General features: G+C 35.5%; 1 protein-coding gene and 1 non-coding gene across 3 annotated transcripts in view; both read right to left on the bottom strand.

Moving 5' to 3' along the window:
- Positions 1 to 527: 527 nt before the first annotated feature.
- LOC131065353 (uncharacterized) overlaps positions 528 to 26,949 on the bottom strand; it is a 127,074-nt gene continuing 100,652 nt past the window's right edge. The window contains exons 10-13 of one of the 2 annotated variants that reach the window (XR_009111406.2): positions 16,091 to 16,338; positions 1,567 to 2,448; positions 977 to 1,226; positions 528 to 806 (exon numbers count right to left, since the gene is read on the bottom strand). Coding sequence is in view for 1 of the 2 variants with exons in the window: in XM_057999847.2 (XP_057855830.2) it covers positions 1,177 to 1,226; positions 1,567 to 2,448; positions 16,091 to 16,338 (1,180 nt within the window). In the remaining variant the exon portion in view is untranslated. Of the gene's footprint in view, positions 1,227 to 1,566; positions 2,449 to 16,090; positions 16,339 to 26,949 lie in introns of both variants that reach the window. The other variant, XM_057999847.2, reaches the window with a different exon arrangement.
- On the bottom strand, positions 21,164 to 21,235 carry TRNAN-GUU (transfer RNA asparagine (anticodon GUU)). Its single transcript has one exon. It is a non-coding gene; the product is annotated as a tRNA-Asn (tRNA).

Raw genomic sequence — 26,949 nt, 5'->3', positions numbered from 1 at the left:
AAAAGGGAGACCTTCATGGTCAAGTAGTCAAGTCCAAGAACCGCATCCCCATGAAGAGGCTTGGAGATATCACTGTCCACCATAATAAAAGAAAAAGTTGAGTGTCCCATATTGGAAGTGGAATCATCAACCCTCAAGAAGTGACCAATAGAATTGCCTACTACCTCATAGCATGAAGCCTCCCAAAACTGGAGGAGTTTCGGAAGTATAATGTTACGCGTTAAGATTCTATAATGTATATGATGAATGCCTTAGCATATGAATATTTGAAATTTCCTTATATTCTAAATTTTTCCATATGCTTTAATATAAATCCCCCTGCAGTCCACTAAAAAATGCCCTCCCAAAAAATCTGTTCTATAAATACATCTCCCTTATCCCCTACCGTTTGAATCCCAGAAATTTGGTGGAACATAGGTTTCCTCATAAAACAGCTCTTGATCATATCACCTTCAAAAAGAGTTAACATTCAACATATGTCTCAATATTAAAATTAAATAGCTTAGCTTGCTAACACAAGTACAATGTGAATAAAAGTTTCATGCCCTACTATGATAATTAATTAAGTACAATACAATGGCCAATGGCAGATTTATCTCATACAGACCTGTGATTGCCAGTCAAAAAGATATCTACATGTCATTTGAAATGTGTGATGAATCTCTGCGGGGGCAACCTTTTATTGGTACCCAACATACAATAAATTGTAAGCACAAATTCATAATGATAACTTACAAGTACATGAAGGTGGATTTGCAGGCATGCAGGAATACTAAGAAGCAATGGTCCAATCAAGCATTAATGTTCTGCAGAAAAAGTCCAATGAATCACACCATATGAAACATTTTTAGATTCTTCGAAATAAGAAAGCTCATAACTTCTTAGCAAACATGTATGCACACTGAACTTGTTTTTCTTCTTAGATATATACATCTAGCAGGATGGACGATTACACACATCTGTCAGCATCACTTACTTCTGCTGTCTTGTCCATAATCCTTTTGTATATGTCTACATTTCTAGAGTAACTCCAAAATACTGAAAATAGTAGGTCACTTCTGTACTGCTGCTTCCTTGAGCTTATAAAGAGAACTCGAATTGTGCCAACAAGAGCATGGACTTAATCTTGAAGTACCTTAATTTAATTGATAACTGCATTAAAGATTATCGAACCCATTAATACCCATACTTATCATTAAGTGAAGTGCGGCCATCTCCTGTTTGCCCTGCATACAGAAAAATAAACCAACAATAGATGCATTATTACCTTGCAGACATAAATTATTTAAACTATTTAATTTCATTGTATTCCATGAATGAGTGATCATCACCAAAAAACCCCTCATAAAGAGGCTTAAATGTACTAAATCCAGTAACATGGACAATCATAACAAAAGATTTAAAATGTTCTATATACATTCCACTCTAGCATAACCCAAATAGTGGCATAAAATCATTAACAGACTCAAAATTCTTTTATACATCTGCAAAAAAAATTCAAGTCGCCCTCATCCTTAAAAATAAAAAGACATTGAGTGCCTCAAACCCATGTTCCTTAGCAATTACCTTGAGGAGGTACCCATGCATCGTAATGAGTGCAATCTTCTTCCAAAAAAGCTGGTTTCTCAGGTCCAAGTCTTCTGGTTTTCTTTTTCTGAGCAGATTCATCTTTACCTGTTATGTCTTCCTCTTCAATCTGGTCTTGTTTGTCAGAAGTAGCAAGGCCCCGCTTGTGCCTTAGCAACAGAGCAACAGCATCTTCTGCAGCTGTTTCTGCATCCACCCCAGTATTGGAGGACACATTCTCATTTTTATTGTCTTCCTTCCTTATTTTTATGGGGTCAGGCGTGCAATTCATCTCTTTTGGTTTCAATATTACGAGGCCTTCTGCATCTTCTAGAATAGATTTTGAGGTTCTATCTTCCTTGGTGCTTGGAAGTACCTTTTTTCTCTCTTTATATCCAACAAATTCACTTGAATCAAATGCATTCTCAGGATGACTAATTTCCCCTTGATTGTGCACATTGTCTTCTGTATTATGTACAGCTCCAAGCCACTGTTTTTTTGTTACAGCTGAAATCTCTTTATTCGGAACCCCACTGGTACTCTTCACCTCCTCATCAGAACCCCCAATGCTACTTTTTTCATTTCGTGATGGTCCATCAACCACTGCTGTCAATGGCAAGTTTTTAACACCAACAGCATTATCTCCTCTTTGTAATTTGATAGGATTCTTCTTGTCCTTACAGAACTGTGTGTCAATAGGTTTACCAGCTGAACCTAAAGCCAACTGCCCTGCTTGGAAAGTAGTTGATGAACACAACTTTGGTTCTTGTTTCCGACAAACCTCTCCAGTTGGGTCCGCAATTTTAAGCAAAAAAACAATTCGGTCCATTTCAGATTGAAGCTTTTCAAGTTTCTTTTGAAGTCGAGTAGTCTTATCTTTCACTGAAAAGAGATTTTTTTGAATCAGTAGATGAAATATATATCCTGAGATTGATTCCATCTTAGCTATTTTCCACAACTCTATCCAATTATATAGTTCTGCAACATATACAATTTGTACTGCACACTTCCTATTCCACCAATTATTTCAACACAAAAAAACAGATCAATAAGGATCCCTGATTTTGTTGTTAACTAAACGTTTTAGCATTTAAGAAATTATCCATGTAATAAATTAAAATTGCAGTCCCATATGCCATTGCATCTCAACAATAAAACAAATTAATTGTTGCTAAATTATTTATCAAATATATCGCATTCCTAGCATCATAATATATTTAAAATCTCCTTGCTAAGCTAATACGATGTAATAGATATCAGATTTGGCGCCTGTACATAGACAATTCCAGTCTCTAAAGAAATTGTATAAAATCCATTGAAAAGAACACGAACATTACAAATGCCAATAAATTGGCCTTCTGTTACAACAATCAGAGAATTATAACAGATCATGACCATGGCATGAAGCAGCACCAGAGGACCAAGATACAGTGTCCCATACATAGAATTGCTTGAAACACTAAGAAGCTATGTAAAATAATAATTCCTGGACGTGTATCCAAATGGACTCTAGAATGCAAAAATGATGAGATTCTGAATCACAAAAATTGCAATAGAAGGCAATTACTATTGGAAAATGACTAGAGAAGTATTAAAAATGAAGAAAGTATGCTTATTTCTCTACCTATGGCTATAATTTGGCATTTTCTTGGGCCTTTTTTGATCCATAATTTCCAGCAAAATATGTTAGGAGCTAGAGAATCAAGCAAATAAATTATTGTTCTGACAGTGATAATTGAAAGGAATTAAGGCACTGGTCGCAAAGAGATGAAGTGCTGTAATGAAAAGAAGCAACACCAGTACAGAAATTTTATCTTTCAAAAAATCCTCTAAAAGGTGAAACATGCAGTTGGTAGACACAATTGCATTTTTACCATAGTGTATTGCTCAAATGAAAAAAGACAAATGTATTACATCTTCTGACAAGTCCTTCTAATTCAGCTTTCTTCTTTTTAGAGATGTAATCTTTTAAATTCTCCTCCTTTTTGATCCGATGCATGATTTTAGACCATACTCTCCTCTTCTCTACATAGCTGCTTCTGTTGGTACAGCCCTCCTTGTTGAATTGAAGGATTCCCAAACAGAATTTGAAGTGAATAAGTCAGCTGTCTTCTTAACATTTCATTTGGAATCAGCTGGGCCCAAACTGCAAGTCGGTGTTGATTCACAGGCACGGATTCATCCAACCAGTGCAAGTTAGTTCACTGGAATTTTTCTATGTTGTTTCCATCTGTGAATGAACTTTTTCGCCTGGATCCATTATGGATCACACATCCCTTCTCAGAGAGCTTTTGATCCCACAAAAGCTTATATTTGGGATTTAAGAAAAATTTCCCCCCCACTTGTGAGATTCCTATGTGTAGCAGCTTAACAAATTTCATTGTGCTGAAACTCCAATAGCTACAATATATTAAGATGCTCAAGGCATGAAAAAAGGCTGCTATGTGTTAGGAACAATATTATCAAGATTCGCACTACACACATCAAGTGGTACAGATTACCAGTTGCAACGGAAACATTGCTATAGAAAGATGAGCATAATACAACTGTTGTGCATGCTATTTCAAAGCGCAAAGATTTTATATCTGTTCCCATAAAAGAAATCATGTCTTATAGTAGCTTTCTTGAAAAATCTGTGATGCATACAACATGCTAGAGTAGTCACCCTTTTGGTGATTTTCTTCAGCCTCTATGATTCATACAACATGCTATAGTGACTGCCTTTTGTCTGTGTTATTGATTTGTCCCCTATTGGCTGGAACCACGTCCACTTTGCACCTGGTCCAAATTTGACTCAGTGTAGGAGGATATTTTACAAGGAGGCACACAAAGGAGTGTCAGTTTGCCTCAAGCAAACTCATGATGAACCCACTCAGAAAAACTACTTTTAATTTTTTAATTATTTTTGGATTTGATCCCTCGTCCTGTTATGTGTTGGGCCTCTCTCACTTCTCTGGACCTGTATTTCATCTATATCTATGAAATGAAGCTCATGATTTTTATCTCTATATGGGGCACCAAAGCTTTAGATATTAACGAGGTGGTGAGGGTTGTTCTGCCCAAGTTTTTTTGTCAAAGATGTTAGTACCCAAATATGGAGAATTTTCTTGTGCTTTCGAAGGAAAGTGGTTGTGGTGGCTCTGCTACAGGTGTTGGTTGAGCCCATTGTTAATACATGGGCATTAATAATGTCATTCAGACAGAAATACAGGTTGATGGGCATGGCACCACCAGATTTGTGAAGGCGCCTGGTTGTGTGCTCACAAGTTTCAATAATGATAAAGTGGTTCAACAAGTTGATGAAGAGAGCATCATTGATATGGTCGGTGAAGGTTTTCCAGTTCAAATTGTTTATTATTGCTTTTCAAGGTTTGTATGACTCCTTTTCCTTTATAATTGCTGTGCATAAATAAATAAATGAAATGAAAATGGAGAGCTGTTTAATCATGTTCGACAGATATAATGGTACCACTAAAATCTTGTCATGTTCAATTTTTTTAATGTCCTCTTTTTTTATTATTAGTTTATTATTAAACAATGAATATGACAATTGAGTTTGACTATTTAACATTGAAGTAGTATTTTGAATTTCATGGTGATTTTGTTTATTATATGATGCTATGTAGTATTATAAACTCAATTAGTGTTTTTATACTGCTTATACGTATATATTTACGATTTTTATGTCTTTTGTACAAATGAACCCAACCACAATTTTTTTACCAAACTTGAAACGGCAACTTACTTATTTTTGGTTGACATGAACAATCCTATTTGTATTGGGAGATCATTTTACAATAATTATAAAAGATTGAACAAAGTGGCCCTTCTTATTGCATCTATGTACAAGAAGGCCTTCAATATTTACAATGTTAAAATATATCCTGTAACATATTACTGCAGCCTCGTATATTTAAAACTATATCCTGTTGTCTTGAATATATAAGCTCTATAGTTGGCAATTCCTATATCATACAAAAGACTATGATGTTATTGCTATAGGTGTATACTGCTTGAGTTTTAACACGGAGAAATGAATTGGAATATTAGCTGTTGGAAACCGTTTTTAAGGTCTCAGATGAGGATTTATCTTCTTAAGACATGTTAGATTTCGTTCAAAGCATTGTTGACCCTTGTTATAGTCATCATGAATGGTAGCTGTGAAATGGTTCAGGTGCATCAATGATGTTATACAGTTAAAACTTAAAACTTGAAATGCTGAAATGTAAATTGTGCACTAGATCTTAATGATGAAGCTAATATGGGTCAGGGTTTCAAAAAAGGCACTCAGTTGTTAGAATCAGACTGATTAGGATCTCATAATAAACTAGTCGTAAAACACTTGATATTCCGATGCATATTTCAAACATGACTCAAAAGCAACTTAATCAGTGATCCCAGCTTCTGTTATGGCTTAATATTGGATCAGACAAGAAATTTAAAGGTTTAATATTGATTTCATATGACTTAACTAAATTTCCAATGCAGGCACCCTCACCCATGTTAACTACAAGATGCCATGGATCATCATACAATTGGTCGTTGTCATCAAGGATCTTGATTCCTGCTTGAGATGTCTAATGAGTTAACCAATACTGGATATGCAGGTACTGAAATACTTCCGTAAAAACAGTAGTTAAGTCGGGTGTGGATCACTACATTTATGAGTTAGTTACTTTATTATGAAAATGGTGAATTTGATCAGGAAATCTGTACTTAAAAAAAAATTACATGTGGAATTTTTGGGGGATTTCTAAGTGAAACTTCACACATACATTGCATCTAGCTTCAAGTTGGAGACTTTCAATAGTTAGCAAGATTTCAGTATTTGGGCGTTTTCAACATTGTGACTAATCTTTTAATATAATTATGATCATTACAGTCTTTGTAATCATTGAATGAGTTATTTGAATGAAATAATTTGTTCGAACGAGTTTATATGACCAATATATAATGCCACTTATATAAATATTCTTTATTAATCTCTAATTTAACCAAAGGGTCATAATATCCTTTCTTTTTCTATATCCTTAATTATCAAGGGCTATTTCATAAGTTTCTCTTCTCTTGGAGAAAAAATCATATAACACAATCCAAATAAATGTGTGTTGTGGATATTTTAAATTTAATCATTTTGGTTCAGAATCATTACAATATTTCAGATCTAAGAATTTTTACATAAATATTTAACTTAGGGTCATTGCATGTAATCAAAAGCACATCAACACCTATTGCTATTAGGGTTAATAAAAAATGTAAAATTATAAACACATAGCAGAGAGTGCAACATTTAAGTTTAGAATTAAAAAAACAATAATAAACTGAAAAAACAAAACAAAAAAGCTAACTCCATTGTCTGATAGAATATAAAAAATAGAAAACCCTAAGCTTAGTTTTTGTTTATGGGTTTTGGTTAGGACCTACAAAAAACTGAAGCATTTCTCTCAAAAACACTTGTTAGGGTTCATGATATTATGAATTATAAATAAGATTTAAGAATTTTAGAAAAAGAATGCTTGAAAAACCTTACCTCTATCACATTGTGCAACTGAAAAAATACAAAATGATGGTTTGAAGAAGTAATGTAGAAATGTGCATCATTGTGTCCTAGTTGATGATCATAAAATGTCTGGTTTGATGTTTGCAATCACACAAGAAAGTTTGAAAATCTATTTATCTCCTACTTTAAATTGCAAAAATGTCAAAAAAAAAAAAACAAGTCTACGGACTTTAGAGACAAAAACCCACAAGCTGACTGAAAAAACTCTCGTTTTTGTTTAATTGCATGTGTATAAAACACAATTTTTTTCATTTATCTATGCTTTCCACTATTTGACTTGCATTAATCCAGTTTTGACCAACTTTTTGAATTACTTGGGCATGGCACAATTTTGGGGCCAGGAATGTTTTGAATGCAAGTATACACATTTTATCCACTTTTTTTTGTGACTATGGATATGAATATAGATGGAAGTAAAGTTCGGAATTGGAAATATTTAAGTTGCCTCCCACTTTCTCAAAATCAAATAGAGAGCCTTGTGATAGTTTTGGAGGAGATTCCTCCCCCTTTGCTCCTCCTAAAAGATGCAATCTATTACATGGGAAACAAAGAGGGATTCTGTAAGTTTAATATGGTATAGGACTTATTAATACAAAATAAGCATCCACCTTTGGAGGACTAGTGGGTTGACCGGACATGTTTTGCTTTGTTGCCCCCTAAATGCAATGCTTTTGTGTGGCTGGTGGAAGAAACGAGATTTTGACATTTGATAACCCATTGAAATGTTCTTTCCATAGCCCCTCAAAATGCCCCCTCTATTGGGCTAAATTTGAATGAATGAATCATCTTCTCCAAAGTTCATCCTCCTAGGTGCTTTGGTTCAATATTATTGGCCTATTAGGGATAAATTGGATACTACAACACATGCAAACGGCTGAAAGGGACTCTTTGCCTGCAACTACTTTGGAAGACAACAATGTTATGTGCCTTGTGAGGCATTCAGTTGGAGTGGAACCAACAAATTTTAGTGGCGAAGAACTCTCAAGGCAGCATTGTTGGTTGCATTATTTACAAATTTTACTTCGTCCAGGAAAGAGTTTCAAATTTTGAGTCAGTAGAATTTCCAATTAGATTCCCCTACTAATGAGGCAATAGTTGATAATAAGAAGGTCCTTGAAATAAGATAGACCCCTTCAAATGAATGGCGAAAGCTCAATTTTGATGGGGCTTCAAGGGGTAACAAGGGTCTGCCAAGCATTGGTTATATTCTTCACAATCCGAGCAATGAGATGATCAAGGGGTGCTTCTTGTAGTTAGGGAAGAGAACAAATAATGAAGTAGAGTGGTAGGGTGCTACTGGACGTTTATTTTTGGCCCTATCAAGAGAGAAAATTTGGTAATTGGAGGTGACTAAACTCGCCTAAGAATATCAACATAGTGATGTAACCAAATCTCTAATGTTAGAGGTTGGTAATTGGAGATAGCTAAACTAGCCTAATTTAGTGTTACATGGTATTAAGTTATTAAAATTTGGCAATATTTTGTCTTGTTCCTTGAGTGTCGTGTTTTTCTTTTACCAATTACGCAGACTATTGAAGCTAGTTTTAGTTTGCTTTTTCCCCTGCCAAGGTTGCTAATTCAGGATTTAAAATTTCTTTGTAGTATTCATCTTCTCATTTGCTTATGGGCTAGGCACCTATAATAGAACCCCAAAAATTAAATGGAAAAAAAAATTGTATGAGTTTTAGAAAGCTAGTGATAGGTAAATAAGAACCATGTTTTGTGTTTTTAGGTTGCTTTTAAGGTTATTTACATTTTTGGGTTTTTTATCTTTTAATGTGTTTATATTTAATTTTTTTTCACTTTTTGGGCCACTTCTTATGCAGGTTCACTCAAGGCATGGCCTAGGCACCACAAGTAAAATCCAAGTTGTGCCCTAAGGTAAACCCTAAGGAATGGGGAACCAAGACAATATGAGCCAAGTACAAGGTCCTAATTAGCTAAACCTTACAATTTATCAATCAATTTATAGCCTTTACAAAGACAATATTAAAGGATTTATTTACATCCAAAGGGTTCTCCTTGACTTGTGCATGGTGTAAACCTCTACTTAGAGCATTCCCCAATCTCTATGCTCTCATATACAAGACTCTCAAATGGTGATCTTTCATTTACTTTGATTGGTTGGATTGTTCCTTGCTCATCTTTACATAGTCCTCTTTCCTCATATCCCATCTTCTCTAGCAACTTGGACCCTACACCCCTTGTGTGACTATCAAGCTTGATAATAGAATTCAGCTTTAAAAGCATTGAAGAAACATGCATGCTTCCCTTGCATACCTAATTTGTTTGTCTTTCTTGAGTAGGGGATGGTCAATTCTTTTTCATAGACTCTTCTTGGAGCTTTGGTTGTAGTTCATCCTTTTCCGGCAATTCTTATTGCAATTGCTCAAGGGTCCCAATCAAAACTTCAGATTGGTCCCTTTTTTGCAACTCTTCAATACTTTCCCCAAAATGATGCCCAATACTAATTCATGGATTCCTTGGAGTTCGTCAAGCTTCTTCATGGATTTTGTCATGGTTGTCTCTTTGCTACCCATACAGATTAAGAATAATTTGCAAAAATGGTTATAAACAAATATCCTACATTACCAAATTTTGCCCTACAAGTTCAAGGAACTTGTGAGTCTGTTATCAAGTGATCTGTAATTTCCACCAATACAAAATAGAAACTATGGAATCAAAAACATAAAATGCTATAATTGGCATCCAAATGGCAGTGATAATAAGGAGGAATTAAACAGTAGTTCACAAAAAAAATGAAGTGCTGAAATGAAAATAAGCAATGAAAACATTTGATTTTTATCCTAAGGAAACCCTTATGAAAATCCCAATTTATAGGGTCAATTGCTCTTCTACTAGACTGTGTTGCTCAAATGGATGAGTACAAACGTAGTACATCCTCTATCAAGCCCTTCTACTTCAGCTTTCTACTTCTTAGATATACAGTCTTTTAAATTATCCCCCTTTTAATCCAGTAGATGATTTTACACCATAGTCACCTCTTCTCTATATAATTGTTGTTGGTGGGACTATTAAATAATAATTGTGTAGGTTTATATAAACATAATAAAGCTCGTTTATATAAACTTGCTAATAAAACATTCTTGTAAACCTTCTCATTATAGCAAGTTATAATTGATTTGTAACCCCCGTAAATAAATGACCAATCTTGCACACATTGTGCAATGCCTCATTCTTCTCTCATTGTCATTTCTTCATTGTTGATCCTTATTAAGATTGAAATCAAAGGAGGTTGACAATTTTGGGGTAACCAATAAACGAGGATATAACAATGGTTGAAAGATTTTCAAGAAAGTCAAGAAGGAAGATGTGACGTACAAAAAAGTTAAGCCACTTGCAATGTAAGTATGTGACAAAAATTGCAATTCCAAGTGAAGGAGATACAAGTCACTATTTGCAATAGATGTGCCGAGAGAAGTAAGGGTCGTGTAGATGCAAATGAGTGAAAGCCATACCACTAGTGTTTTTGCAAATGTGTGAAACCAAAAAAATTCCTAAAGTCACATTTTTTACATACCAATCACAATTTACATTTTGATAAACATCCATTGTGCTTATGTGAAATCATGATTTAGATCTACTGACCATATGAAATCATGATTTTTTGTAGTAATGAATAAATCTCAAAAAAGCACCCACATTTGCAGTCTATGATAAAGGGGCAGATCTAGTCGCATTGAGGGCATTCTATAGTTGAGAAGGAAAGAACTAATTGCTTTGAGGGCATCCTACAGTCACCAGCGGGCACATTTTTTGCAATCTAAACAGGCATTTCCAAAGGTAGCATTGTCCTACACAGGAGGTTCAGCTTTTTGCCAGTATGGTCTATAAAAAATCTTCATAGTCTAAGAAAATTCCTTTTTGGTGGATGGAAAGAAGTCTGGGTTAGAGTCTTTTTTTTTTGAAAAATTGTGCAAAATAAATTTAAAATTTATTTAGGCTTTTACATTTTTGTGTCCGCCTTGCAATAGCTAATATACAAAATTTAATTCTATTAGATGTGCAGAAGCGAACTAACCAGCATTTCAATAATTGGAGTCACAATATTCACAATTGTTAAAATGAAATGTGTGATCAAATACTTTTAAACACTAAAACCAAACCTGCAACAATGCTTGAGAATTATGACAAGTGTTAAAGTTTAGCCCATAAACAATTTCAGGGTGTATTGAAGTTGTTGAAGGATCCAATTTAGCATGCTTGTGCCAAACAGATTGATTCATCATCACTACATCCGCCAACTGGTTGATCTTTATTACTGCACATCTCAAGAGCAATCTATTGATATAATGGCTAAACTTCTTGGACCTACCTTCTTTGTCAAATTTCAGGAGAAAACTTGGGTTGTTTCCAATTAAGTCATTATAAAGGGGTATAAAATAATAATTGTGTAGGTTTATATAAACCTGCTAATACGACATTCCATTTATAGCTTTAATTTATAACTGATTTGTAACCCCCATAATATAATAAATAAAATCAGGCCCCCACACATTGTGTGGTCTCATTCTTCTCTCTCTCATTTCTTCATTGCTGATTCTTAAAAAAAGGTATAGCCTCTTGTCAAATTGAAGATTGTTAGCAGTGGAAGTGTCTGCTGTTCACTTCACGATCCTGTTGATGTGTTTTTAGGCACAATCGAACACAGAATAAAATACCAAAAGTATGCTATCCTCTCTTGATCAAAATCTCCTCGGATGCTAAATGATGTGATCAACCGAGACAACTCCAAGGTTTCTATAGTCAAGTAATAACACGTGGATAGCTCAATTGGTCGATGCGATTGTTGGTAATCCAAGGGGACTTATATTGAATACTTGAATGTTTGGATGTTGCTGGAACTTAGATTCTAACTACTTGCTTGGAAAATAAAATGGCAAAAGACATAGTGTTCGAGGAGTCCATTCTAATCCTAAGAATGTAGGAAAGATGGACAATCTTTGGTGAAACTCAACTAAGCCTTGCTTTGACATGCAAAGAAACAACTCCACAAAGCTTAGTGTGATCTCCTAAGGTAAGCACATGATGTTCAAATCACTATCAACAACAAGGATACCATCAAGGCAATGCATATCAAAGTGTGAATAGTAATTGAAGTTAAGCTTTATTATGGATTCCAGATGACCACACAAGGCAAACTTACAGTCAGCAAATTGCTAGTGGTATGGATATATGATTTTCACCATAGAGCATGCACAAAGTTCTTTCATTTATCTAATTATCATTATCTAACATGAAGATCCAACAAAAAAACATGCAATTGTAGAAGAAACAACACATTCCACCACCATGACTTCAATGAAAAGGATGTTTATTTACAAATTGGCAACAATTTCTGCCTTCCCTTCCTATTCTACTCTAGCTGCTATCTACTACTAAATTCTTTTTAAACTACTAACTATTGTTGAACTATTAACCTGCTATTATTAACCCTTTACAAATGAGAGATTTGAGCCTTTATAGTGCTCTCAATACAATTCGATGGATCAGATTGATTCTCAAAACAATGGCCAAGATTGAAACCCTAGTTAGGGTTTGTTACAACAAACTTCCTTTTGGCCAATAAGATCATTACAATAAATTGGACACATGTCCATCTTGATTTCTAACCAATGAGAGAATAGGTTAGGTACATAAAATAGTATTTGATGAGGCACCATGTGTCACTTGCTCCACCAGGAGATGAATCAGGTTTGTTGAACTTGGACCTGCTGATGTGGAAGTAGCTTGATTGGCTTAAATGTGAATAGGATGCCACATCAGCCTCTTCTGAAACTATCTCCATTCCTTGATCACGTTCACTCTTCTTTACTCTAACTTGGAAATTTTCCTCCTCGTGATGCATTCCTAATCTCAACCTTTGAATCTTGAAGTATTTCCTTCCTTAACCTTCTTTGATCTTGAAATTCTTTGATGACCTTTCTCCCGACATGTTCCTCTACGAATCTAGAAGTTAGAATGCTTCAAAGCTAAATTCCAATAATATTGCTAAGTTCTGATATTTTATTGAGTAATATATATGCTTTCAAATGTATAAAATCAGAACTTAGACTCATCTATGTTAAATTCTGAAAATGTCATGACAGTGCATGTAATTTATACTTCAAAAGCTGAATGTTGTAACCTTGAAATCTGATTATTACTCAGAAAATCTGAGTCATACCTTTCCTTCTTTACTAATGATCAAATTCTACAATTTAATTTCTCAGTAAGGGATAAATGATTTTTAATTAGCACTCACAAATCAGAGTTAAAACTCTTTGAGCTTTGGTCTTTGACCAGGCCCTTTGATTCTTCCTTCCAAAAAATATTCTTTCCAACTGTTACTTCTTCAAGGCGGATTCATGGCACTTGACTTTCTGATTTCTTTAGTTCCTTAGATGAGTTTGTGATACTAATTCAAGGTGAGTTTGTGTACCCAAAGTCAGCGAACTACCTTCCTCATGCAATGTTATCAACCTGAACGAATTTCCTTATTTTGCTTGCTGTGCGATCTTGTTGCTGGGCGAATTTGTTGCATCTAAGAGGTTCTTTCTCCCTTTACTTATATGGCTTAGAGTTAGAGGTCGCACCTCTTCACTTTCTTATGCAAGCCAACTTGTAACTTAAAAGAATTTTTTTTTTTTGTTATTTATTTTTTTTTCCTCCTCACCTTCAGCGCCTTACTATAGATGCAAGTTCATCTTACTTTGGAATGCTCCTCAACCTTAACCCTTCGAACTTCCACCTTCCAGCGATCTGCCTTGTGGCAATTTCTTGTGTTGGTTTAAATTTGCACTTTCCTTCACTTGATAATTCCACCAACTTGCATCCTTAGAGGTTCGAGTTTTAAATTTGATACTTAATGATTCTCTATCCTCATCTTTGCAACTTAAAGGTTTCATCCTTCATCTTCCTAGAGGACAGATTTCCTTTTGCCTCTTGAAATTCGCTAGTGTTTAAGTTAGATGCAAATCAACTTCCTCTCTTCCAACGTCTAGTTCTCTTCCTTTTGAAACATGGTCGGATCTTACCCTTGATGATTGGAAGTTACATTCTATTTCCCTTTACTTACCCTTCTCACAAACCTAGGTTGATTCGCACTTTTCATCTTCTTACGAAGATCAACTTCCTATCGCTTGAAGTTGATCCTTAACTGCTTTCTCATTTCCTTAGGAAGATCGATTTCCTATCCATCTAAGTTGATCCGTGGCTTCTTTCTCATCGTTGAGAGTTGAATTTGAATAAGTAAACTTAGTTTCTCATCAACCTAAGTTGGTGCGCAGGTGACTTTGTAATACTTGCTTACTTCCCTCAAACTTAAGTTGGCGTGCAAGAGGTTCGCTACTAGCCCAAATTGAAATGTTCTTCATTAATCCTTCTTGCCAACCTAGGTTGATTCGCACCCCTTTTCCTATCATTGAAGGTTGATATTTTAGTTTAAGCAATTTCACATTCCCATCAACCTAAGTTGATCCGCAAGCACACTTAGAACTTCCTACCAACCTAAGTTGATCCGTAGGCACACTTAGAGACTTCCTACCAACCTAAGTTGATCCGCAAGGTCTCATACTTACAAAGTTTTTACCAAAGTTCCCAGACTCAGACTCGGCTCGGACTCGGCAAGGCCGACTCGACTCGTGACTCGGCTATGACTCGGCAACGACTCAGCAATGACTCGGCAAAATAAAAAAACCCTTGAAATTAAGAGATTTTTAACAATTTAAAACTTGTTTCATGCACCCATTATTGAATAAAGCCCAATTATAATGTGTGCTAGCTTGTTATGCCATGAAAGGCATGCTGGTAGAGTATCTACTTGTTTGGGGCTTCTGTTTAGTATTTTCTTTGGCCAAATTGAAATTTTGGGAGCACCAACATGAGACATCATGAACATCTTCACTTGGACACTATAAGGAATGCTTGTATGGTAGCATTCAATAGTGTGCTTTTTGAACTTAGGTTTTACCTTGGGACTATAGTTGACCTTGGTCTTTCTTGGACCTCTTAGTTTTTAGGCTATATATATGTTGGATGGAAGGGGGAATTGTGAGGCCAGAAGGGTTTGAAAATATGCTCCTTAGAGACATGTCCCTTGCCAAAAATAACCTTGTGCCCCATGGGTGGATTTTTTGGGATGTGAGGACAAGTAGGAAATGTCCCCAACTCACCCCCTTTTTTCAAAATTTTAAGAAACATCCCTGTTGTGAGGTACTCACACATCACCCCATTGCAAATGAAGACCCCCACTTTTTCCTTTCTAGGGTTAGCTCTTTTAGTTTTGTTGTTGGTCGTTTTAGTGTCTTAGCCTTTGCATTGAAGGGATTGAGTTTCTCAAAGGTCATCAAATCAGGTGGATCTCCTCAAGGTGGAGTGAAGGAGGTTAGGTCAGTTGAGTGATTAGAACATTCTACTACAAAATAAAGAATTGAATAATTTCATTTCGTTTTACTAGTGATGAGAACAAATCCATCTTGTGAGAACTGAACTTGACAAAGTTTTAAGACATATCTATCCTTTTATCATATTTGCTCAGTATATTCACAAGAAATTAAATTCAGTGGCAAACAAAACTTGCTCACAGTACCTACCTATTCATTCATTTAAAGTTAAAACTCCCTATAAAAACCAAAACTTGTATGACTTCATAACCAGGTAGTAGGTACCTATTTCTATTAGAATTTTACCCATTCAGGAAAATTCCATTGCCATTTACTTGGATAAAAGATTCAATCGTGTTAAATGATTGCAGGCTCAGCATACAAGACTAACCAGTGCACATATATTAATCACAAATCTGAGCCAAATACAAATATAATTTATTGATACACTGGTACAACACTGAAAATTGGAAGTAAACAGACCAATTAAGAGACATTTGCAACTTTAGGTACCTGATTCAGAGCAATTTGGAATGCAAAAAAACTAAACATAAGAATAGCTAAGGGTAATATTTCTAACCTATTTGAGATGAAAGTCCTTTCATAAATGCATCCAAGGGATCCTCTGATTCAAGGCTCTCTCTCCCATTCTCTGTCAGATTACCAGGCTCCTCGGCCTGTAAAGCGGCTATTGTATTCTCTATATCCCTAGCAATGTTTTCCTTCTTTTCAAGCAATGTCTCTGCGGTCTCAACAGCTTGCTGCTTTTCTTCCATGTGTCCTGATCTTGTTCCTTTCTTCGTGCGGTCGTAGAATTCATCACTGTCACTGCAGCAAAGTATTGCAGACAAGCAATTAGGCATCAAATGGCATGCTCACATCATATCTTCTGAATCTGAAAATTAAGAAAATATGAAAAAACATGGCATTTATATACAACCACCCTAAAACTTTTTAAAGAAAAAAGTTTCCACTCAATTGCATTGTTTTATCATTTGATCACCCACCCACCAAACAGCTTGGCCATTAAACATCTTAGAAAAAGAACAGTAAAACACTGAACTCTTCCTCTAAACAGTGATTTTAGATTTCAACCGGCAAACATTTTAAGAATGTATCTGGATACAACTGTATTGAAACTTTTCATTCTATCAAAAATATTCTGAAATCACAAATGAGGTGGTCTATAGAGTAGTAAATTCTGATGCTATATTTAAACTTTTTGCTATAGATAAATCACATTAACCAAACATAATCCAAAACATGGAGTATTAAGTTAATTAAATGACAGTGAGATCAGAGTAGCTTTGGAAATGGATGAATTCAAAAATACTTTTAAGAGCTCATATTTATTTCTGCAAACGGAGTTTCTATTAATCACTCAGAAACTGTGTGCATTGTATCTTGATAGCATTTTAGTTCACATCTTTTTATACGACACAGAACAGATCAAATGTGTAATAAAATTGCTCTTTTGAATCAGAAGGGGAAGCTCCCTGTAAATTAAAAATTAGCCTAAAACTTAGACAATACATACTTGCAATTTACATATACAAAAACCCTCAAGCAGCATATACAGCATATAGTAGAAGACCACTTAGGCTACCCTAATAAACTAACTTTAAACTAGAAGAAAAATAATAAATTTCAAGAAACTTGTCCATCAACATCCTCCTCTGACTACTCAAAATGAATCAATTGGGCCAAGCAACACCTTTAGTGGTTGCAATCGCCTTTACCTACTTTAGAAATTGACCCCTTTGAAGCATTACTTCATCTATGGGCCTCCAATAGCGGAAGGATGGTAGAATTGAAAGGCATCCACCACTGAAGAATCCCCAAACTGTGATCAGCACCTTCAAAATGCCCTTTTCATGATCAGCACCTTCAAAATACCCTCCAAACCATCAAAGAAGTGTCTGCCCACTAGAGAAGACACCATGATTCTTAATAACTTTTTTGGATTCCCCAAAGTCCAGTAAAACAGTCACAAACATGGAGGAAATATTTGAATTAACTCTACATTTGTGATCGGCTTTCATGAATTCATCTCCTAAAATCCATTGAACAACAAACAGCAATAGTCCATGGCACTTTTGTACACACATCTCAACCAATGCCTAGAATTTTACTCAAGAAAGACATGGCACAACCCACAAACTACTATTCAACAAGCAATAACAAACATGAGAGGCCATCGCCTTAAAAACCAGATGAAGAAGATTGCATCATCATTACCATGGATGCTCATGAAGGAGCCGTTTCCCACAGGCTCAATTAAACACATTCCAGGAATAAGATATAATGATTGCAGCTTCCAAATCAATCAGCTAGTGTGAATCTGCTACCATTGGCATTATGTTTTAAACTTGGCCTCACTTCTTAGTAATGACCTTTCCTTTTTGGCATATTCAGGAGTCTTTTTAGCATAGGCCACATCTCTGCCCTCATGTCCACTGTCTATTCTTCACTGTTGTCAATTGCTAGGTTGGCAAGTAAATCTACTCCACATTTATCTCTCAAAAAGCATAGTTGATTGTGTAGTCTTTCATTAATTGTAGCAGTGTAATCACCAATTCAAGAAAATTATTTACCTTCCAACTAGGGGAAAACATAGCACGAATTGCATTGACATTATAGAGGAGTCCCCTTCTATTTTAATTTTATTGAGACCAAACTTCTTAAATAGTTGCAATCCAAGAATAAGCCCTTGCAATTTTGCTTCATTAGTGGTACCGGACTTGAACCTTTTTGAAGCCACAGAAACCAAATCCACATCTGAGTTTATAAAAATGCAACTAGTGCCTAATTTGCCAAGACTGCCTTTAGAAGTGCTACCAAAGCTCACTTTATGCCAACTAATAGGGGGAGCCACCCGGCTTGCCTCTTCTCTTCTTTTTTGTGAATTAACTCCCAAGACCCCATTAACAAGGGTAATAATGAGGCCCTTCCATCTTTTGGACATCAAATTGTCCCATGCTGTGAATATTTACCCTTTATTGATCATAAATCTAGTACAAGCATTGACCACCTCATCAATAGTTGTTTCTATATTGTTTTGCAAGGAGACTACAAATAACCAGAGTTACCCGGGGACGCGTCCCCGACCTGAAAACCCCCGTCCCCGTCTCGGGGACGTTTCGGGGACTTGGGGACGGCCAGGGGACGTTTCCCCCCGTCCCCAAATTGCCCTATATTTTTAGGGGACGTCCTCGAAACGGGGGGACGCCTGCCCTAGCCTTGGGGGACGTCCGTACGTCCCGGGGACGGCTAGGGACAACTGGGACGTCCCCAATCCGTCCCGGGGACGGCTAGACGTCCCCCTTATCTAAGGCCATTAATAAATATTAAAAAACTAAAAAAAGTTGTATTTTCAAATTTTTTAAAATTTTTTCTAATATAGGCCCCTTATTAATTCAAATTGTTAGTAAAAATAAAAAAATTAAAAGATAACATTAATTTAATTCATAATTTTGACAATGAAACTATATGGCAGCAGTGTAGCCTTTGGGCATTTTGACACAGAGATTAGAAAATCGCCCAAAAATCGCCAAACTCGGCGAGTTAATAGAAAAATAACACCCAACACCTTTATGAAAGAATAAGTTTTTTTGGCCTCGCGGGGCGCTGCCCCTCAACCCCGCCCTGTATCGCGACAGGGAGCGCGCAAGGGGCGCTGCCCCTTGACCCCACCTTGGGGGCGCTGCCCCCAAACCCCCGTTGAAAAATATGGGGGGAAACCGCGTCGATAGAAGTAGGGAAAATTTAACCTCTTTGTTTTGACAATGTTGTATGTTCAGAATTTCCATTCTAAAATGTCTTCAACTTTTCATAGTATCATACACATGCCATTTCCATGTTTTATTGTTTTCATATGAATATAATGTATGTATGCATGCTTTATCCATGTTTTCATATGAACATTTAGAATTTTGAAATTTTCCTATATATTTTAAATATTTCCTATATTTTAATAGCCGTCCCCTTTGCCGTCCCCCGCCGTCCCCAAATTTGGCAAAAAAATTTGCCGTCCTGGAAACGCGTCCCGCCGTCCCCTGCCGTCCCCGTCCCGGAAACTCGGGGTAACTTTGCAAATAACCCTTTGTTTTGAAACTCCAATTTCTTTGCTTCCAAATTTCTCAAATCATGATAGAGGGACTGATGATCCATAAACACAAGGAGGAATATTTCATCAGCATAAGCCACACCTTGAAAAGACTACGAATGTCACTAGGCAAGGCACTTATCCACCCCAACTTCTCACACAGCCATTGCCAACACTCTTGAGTAAGCAACAACCCAACAAAAGGTGACCAGTAGATTCCTCATTGGATTTGCATAGCATGCAAGGAGAGGCCAAAGTAACCCTATTGGTGATCCAATTTGTAGGTTTCAAATCCATAAGGTTGGATAGTCTCCCACGTGCCAAGGGTGTCAAACATGGGAAGAATACCACAAATTCTATATTCAAGTTGGACAATTGGGGACCAACCATTGAGATGGGTAGGAACTCCTTCACTCCTAGCTTCGCTAAACCAAGGGGGGTTTCCCTAATGTGTTACAATAGATATCACCACAGAAGATAAAAACTCACCCTAACACAAACCATACATGTTGCATAGTGCACCCCTATTTTAGTAGCCACTTTGTGCCTATATGTTACTTTGGAGAACTCAAGATTAAGCACTCTATTAATACAACTGATCTACCATATGAATGCCCAAGAATGTGTTTTATAATAACCACTTATGTAGTTGTATACATTCAGACATGGCAATGAAAAAACACTAGAATAGATAAAATTGAAAAGATGTTTATATTATTTTGTTGCGAGTGTTTTGGGATAATGGGGAGATGGAACCAGTAGCAAACTAGTGTCCTTATCAAGTTGTGCAACGGAGTCACCGAATTCATACAAAAAATGTATAACTAAAATAAAAGGTGATACCTTAATTAAGATACCACAAAACACTATCTTTCAAAATGCACAAGTTAGGCTCTACACATACATTTAGAAAACAAAAAAAATGGTTGTAGAATATTAAACGAGTCCACTTAATGAGCCATGAGCATACCCATATATTTCCTTTATTATGATTAAAAGATACCTTACAAAGGCTTTGCAAGGATTTTATAGTCATCTAATTTGCCAAGTAAACAATATACATCCAAAAATGTATACCATACACAAGGAGACACTCAACTAAGGTGTGATTCTACCTTTAATCATTCAGTCTACAAAAGTTACAAATGTTTATTACAAAATTGAAACAAACCCAAATCATTACATTACCAAAATACCTCCACTCAAAATTGGAAATTGAAACTCTAGGGCTTGTTGACGGGAATAATCATTATGTTATGTTGTAATATTATGTTTATGTTGTCGTCGGTAATAATGAGTTACGGCGGTCAGTTAGTTAGCCGACGGGTAGGTAGTTGGAGTCGCGACGGTTGTGTCGCACCCCTTCGGCTGTCATATATTGTACCACCTCCGGGTGTTGGAGGACATGTAATGTTGACGACAGAGTATAATATGAACATCTTTTGACATTAATGGAAAGCTTATTCTGGTACTTCCTTTGTGATTGCATTGTGCATTGCTGTTCGGTTTCTGTATTCTTCCTGTTTACCCAGTGAGGTAAACATTTGGCGCCGTTGCCGGGGAACGAACCCGGGTCACCCGCGTAACAGGCGGGAATACTCACCACTATACTACAATGACGCCAAATGTTTACCTCACTGGGTAAACAGGAAGAATACAGAAACCGAACAGCAATGCACAATGCAATCACAAAGGAAGTACCAGAATAAGCTTTCCATTAATGTCATATATTGTACCAGTAGTTCCTGCCGTTCATCTCTATTTTGTATTAAGTCGTCGGAGTCGACTTCTTTTCTTGGGGGGGATGATGTTGACGGGAATAATCATTATGTTATGTTGTAATATTATGTTTATGTTGTCGTCGGTTTCTGTATTCTTCGGTTTCTATATTAATGGAAAGCTTATTCTAGTACTTCCTTTGTGATTGCATTGTGCATTGCTGTTCGGTTTCTGTATTCTTCCTGTTTACCCAGTGAGGTAAACATTTGGCGCCGTTGCCGGGGAACAAACCCGGGTCACCCGCGTGACAGGTGGGAATACTCACCACTATACTACAACGACGCCAAATGTTTACCTCACTGGGTAAACAGGAAGAATACAGAAACCGAACAGCAATGCACAATGCAATCACAAAGGAAGTACCAGAATAAGCTTTCCATTAATGTCATATATTGTACCAGTAGTTCCTGCCGTTCATCTCTATTTTGTATTAAGTCGTCGGAGTCGACTTCTTTTCTTGGGGGGGATGATGTTGACGGGAATAATCATTATGTTATGTTGTAATTTTATGTTTATGTTGTCGTCGGTAATAATGAGTTACGGCGGTCAGTTAGTTAGCCGACGGGTAGGTAGTTGGAGTCGCGACGGTTGTGTCGCACCCCTTCGGCTGTCATATATTGTACCACCTCCGGGTGTTGGAGGACATGTAATGTTGACGACAGAGTATAATATGAACATCTTTTGACATTAATGGAAAGCTTATTCTGGTACTTCCTTTGTGATTGCATTGTGCATTGTTGTTCGGTTTCTGTATTCTTCCTGTTTACCCAGTGAGGTAAACAGGGCTTCCTATGAATATCATTGTTTTGTTGGTTTTGTAACTGCTCCTCTTTTCCATCTTCCTCCTTTCTGGCAAATCTAGAAAATATATATCACTCAACACCATCACAAGATCTTGGGTTAAGAACCATTGTCATATGTAATTGTAGATATCTCCCATGTCTACTTGCATCACCTTCACATGGCCATACACTTGAAACCATGCCCTTCATATCAGCAACCATATACTTTTGTACACCATCCATGTCTTAGAGGAGCCCATAGGTACTAAGAGATGTCTGGGAGCCTTCATATGTCAAATCATATTCATTCTAAGACCATTAATGGCATCTTCATTCATGCAAGGAGGTAGGTAAGGTTTTTTTTGTTTGAACGGAGTTTCAACACAGCATACCAAGCAAGGAAAGTCCAACAAGCATGTCTAGATGACCAAGTCTGAAAACCCAAAAAGGAACTTAGAGAGTAAAAGCGGACTTATCGTGAAAAGTATGCTAGGGCTGATAGGTCCAACAAGAATACCATGATCAAAAACTCCTAAACTTCAAAAAAGGGGCTTAAAAGGGAAAAGAAAACTTAGAGGAAAGGCATGCCAATGATGACAAGTTCGACAAGGATGCCAAGATGAGAAACACTGGAAAGGGGCTTAGAATGGAAAAGAGGACTTGGAGGGAAATGATATGCCAAGGATGATAAGTTTGAAACTCTGAAATTGCATAAAACCCTCTAAAGAAAGGCCAAACTATGAGGCATTGACCAAAAAAAAGTACCCTTTAACAAATTTTACAAAGGATATACCATGGAAACACTTTGAATGAATACCCCTAGATGATTACTCAACATAGGGTACCCAACTATAGATTTCTCATATCAATTGTCAACAAAGGGTGGAAAAGGTCAAATGCACAACCTTTGGAGCTGAACAAAGAAAAGATGAGACATAAAAATGAGGTCTCAACAAACCCAACTTCATAAACTTGTCAATAGTGAGGATTTTTATTTTGCAAAACAAACCAAGAAAACACTCCATCTTTTGAGAAACAAACCTTGTTCCAACATAGATGAATTGGAGGCTCCAATTTTCCTCACAAGTACCCATCACTATATAGCCAATTTTACAAAGTACCTCCCAAACCTAGAGCAATTCCATTTGATGAAGTCATCACCATTCATAAACCATATCCATCTTTCATTCAATATCTCTTGCAATCTCTCCTTGCCTCAATCTTTGGAATCCCAATATCCAAAAAATGAGGTACATGCTTTTGATCAGAGCTATGAACCGAATCTCTCAATTGTTTACACAGTAGAGGGCAACCCCATGAGATTCAAAATTGGGTTGATGGCTCTACAAGCCGCAAGCCCCACCTTCATGCCATATGGACTCCTCTCTATAAATAATAAATATCATGTATAAGCTATATATATATATTTATATTTAATAGCATATTATATTATTTATTATTTATTCATACAAATAAAAACAAATTATATAATAAACTATATTTCATAAAATTAAAGAATGCTTAGGGTAAATTTAAAATTTTCTAAATAAAAAAAAAATTAAAATTTTCACAACTATTACAAAATGGCCCAATTCATATTGTAATGCCCCGCCAGGAACCCTAAAGGAAAACAACACAACTAGGCAACTAAAGGGTGAAATAAAATTTTTTTGTTAAAGACTAAGTGTACTAACTATAATCATTGCACGTTTAACAACACAGCGGAAGTCTATCATAAGTTTTCCTAAGGGTAACCAACGAAGATTAATTTCATAGATTATATTAACACCACAGTTAATCCATTTAATAAGACAAATTGAACACTTAAGTTTAAAACTACACATACATCCAAATTTCATAATAAAGAAATAAAAGAATTCCAATGTATCCAATTTCCATAAACCATTTAAACATAAGATCAAAACAATAACATTCATTTCACTGACATAATAATATTACAATATCCATAAATACATGGCTTCCAATAATATCACTGGTTACACAGATACAATATCAAGGTTACATAAAAGTCTGATACAATGACCACAAGGTCTCAGCTGAACAATGATCTCGAACAAGAGTTGGTCCATAAACCACGATCCAAAAACACCAGCAAAGCCTTTCCTCGCCTGAAGATACAATCCAGAACATCCGATGGGAAGTGGCACTACCACCCGACCATGTGATCCCGAAATGGAACCACCCCACCGTGCTAGGAGATAGTAGAAAACCCTCAAGCAAGCAAAGCAAAACAAGTACAAAAGGACTACAAGACTCTGCAACCATCCATGTAACACAACTCACAAAACACTAGTGACTCTAAGAAGAGAGTGTCATCGCATAGCTTGATGGTTACCATGGTACAGCCTCCATAGGTCCCGGCCCCCATACTCGGGTTTCTCCTGGTAACCTCTCCCGAGCCTCCAGTTCCAACTAAGTCTCATGCGGACCCTACCAATCCTTTCGTGAACACAAGGTGGTAAGTTTGCCATTCCAGGCCTTCTCGTAACATCATGAGCCCTGTACAAGCACTCATCTATGCACGAGGCACATTTATCTTAATTAATATTTAAATCTACCCACCCCTTAATCAATTATTAGGTTATCACTTTTTAACTAACTTTCGACGGGTTATCCTGTCATCCACTTTGGGCACGGCCCCCACTCGAAAGCCACTCTCTCTCTCAGGACACTAACAGGAAATGTTTCTCTGTACGAGAACTCTATGGCAATACAGGCAACCATAAACAATCCTGACAAACACAAGTGATGGATACACAAATACCAACCCAAGAATGACAATTTGGACAAAGACACACAATGGCTCATATCAAATAGGTTATACAACAACACCTGGTCTAGGAGAAATAATATCATAGGACACAATGACAATTTAATCAAAAATTGCGATAAAACTTGACTGAGAACACATTATACGCAAGATCCTATCACAAGCAATCTTTCTTTAAAAACAGTCAAGCATAAATGACATGCAATTTACAAATTTCCAGATAACAAGAATTTACAACTTTTAAAAAAAAAAAAAACATTCACTTTGTCATTTGTCCAAAAAGATTTACAATACAAATAATTCTCCTGATGCATTTTCAACATATTTATTTAAATTAACATTCCAAACTGTAATTAAATAATATTTAAAATAACATTTAAAATATTATAATAACTACCAAAAGAAACATATCTATTATTAAATATATATATATATATATAAACTCATATACGAATATACATATATTTATTTATATACATACATAAAATAATAATTTTTAATTTATTTAATCCCCTGGGTCCAAAACACGAAACAATGAACAGGGTTTAGAATTTAATTTAAAAAGATAACAAAAAAAACACTTTTACAATTACCGAAAAGCCCTGTCACCGTGCAGTTTGTTTTTGTTTGTTTTTTTTAATTTATTTAATTATTTTATATATATTTTTAAACAGGGAAATAATTAAACAATATTTTTTTTTTTTTATAATTTCATTTTAATAAAATTTTAACAATAATAACAAAAAACAATATTTTTCCAATAATTCCATTTTAACAAAATTTCAATTCTTTTTTTTTTTCAAATTTAATTAACCCAAATAAATTTAATGTGTAATTAAATTTATTTTCTTAAGGTAATTAAAACCATTTCTCAGGTAAATACCCTTTCTCCTAAATCATGCAATTTCCATGCACCATAAAACCTTGGCAAACTTTCAAAAATAATTTTCCTAATTTTCACAAAATTACGTCCTTTCCACAAACAAGAAATACACATCAGGCATGAGTTTTCAAACAAAACTCGAATTCACCAGAAGAGAGTTTTGGATTTGACAATTATTTTACACACACATCAAGCAAAGAAAAATAGAAACATTTTTAATAAAACACAAAACTAAGAATTCATCCAACCTGGTATAGCTTTCCTGGAAGAATTTTGTAGAAGAGCCCTAATCCCTTCAATATCTTCCAATAAATTTTCTTCACCTAAATTCTTGACATGTTCCTGTGTGTTCCTGTCTGTGTTTCTAAAATAAAGACCTAACCCCTATTTAAACTAAAATTCTAGGTTCAATAGCTTTTTCACAAAAAACCTAAATTTAGAATAATAGTAATTTATTTTATTTTATTTTCTAAATTTATCACATGCAATAATTAAAAAAGCATTATTCTTTCATTACTTTTCTCATGCACATTAATTAATTTTCTAAATAAAGAATTAATACAATATTTTAATTCCAATTAATTAATTTTCTAAATAAAAAATTAAAACAATACTTTTAATTCCAATTAATTAATTTTCTAAATAAAGAATTAAAACAATACTTTAATTCCAATTAATCCTTTTATTCATTTATTTAATTATAACTTTAGAATACAATTAATCTAATTTATTTTTAAAATAAAAATATATTTTTAATACCATGCAGCTTAATTTAATAATTCCTTTAATTAACTAAATTTATAATCTCAATGCATAAACAATACAATAATGAGATAATTTCATAAACTTAATTAATCAATTAATTAAATCCACTAAACACTCAAATTAACAAATCTCAAGCAATTACCCATAAAAGATAAAATGACAAAATACGAAGACCGAACTAACTGACAAAACGACTAACTGACGACACTCATATGAGTGTAACTGAGTAAAAAATAGGGTCAACTACTATCTCCTCCACTTCCATCGGAAAATATAAGGTACGCTCAGACCTGTGAATCCAGGTGGAGACGATACCCCGTACCTACCCGATACT

The sequence above is a fragment of the Cryptomeria japonica genome, chromosome 1, assembly GCF_030272615.1.
Source record: "Cryptomeria japonica chromosome 1, Sugi_1.0, whole genome shotgun sequence".
NCBI lineage: Eukaryota > Viridiplantae > Streptophyta > Pinopsida > Cupressales > Cupressaceae > Cryptomeria > Cryptomeria japonica.
Note: the sequence above shows the minus strand (reverse complement) of the source record. Positions and strands in the feature narration are given on the sequence as shown.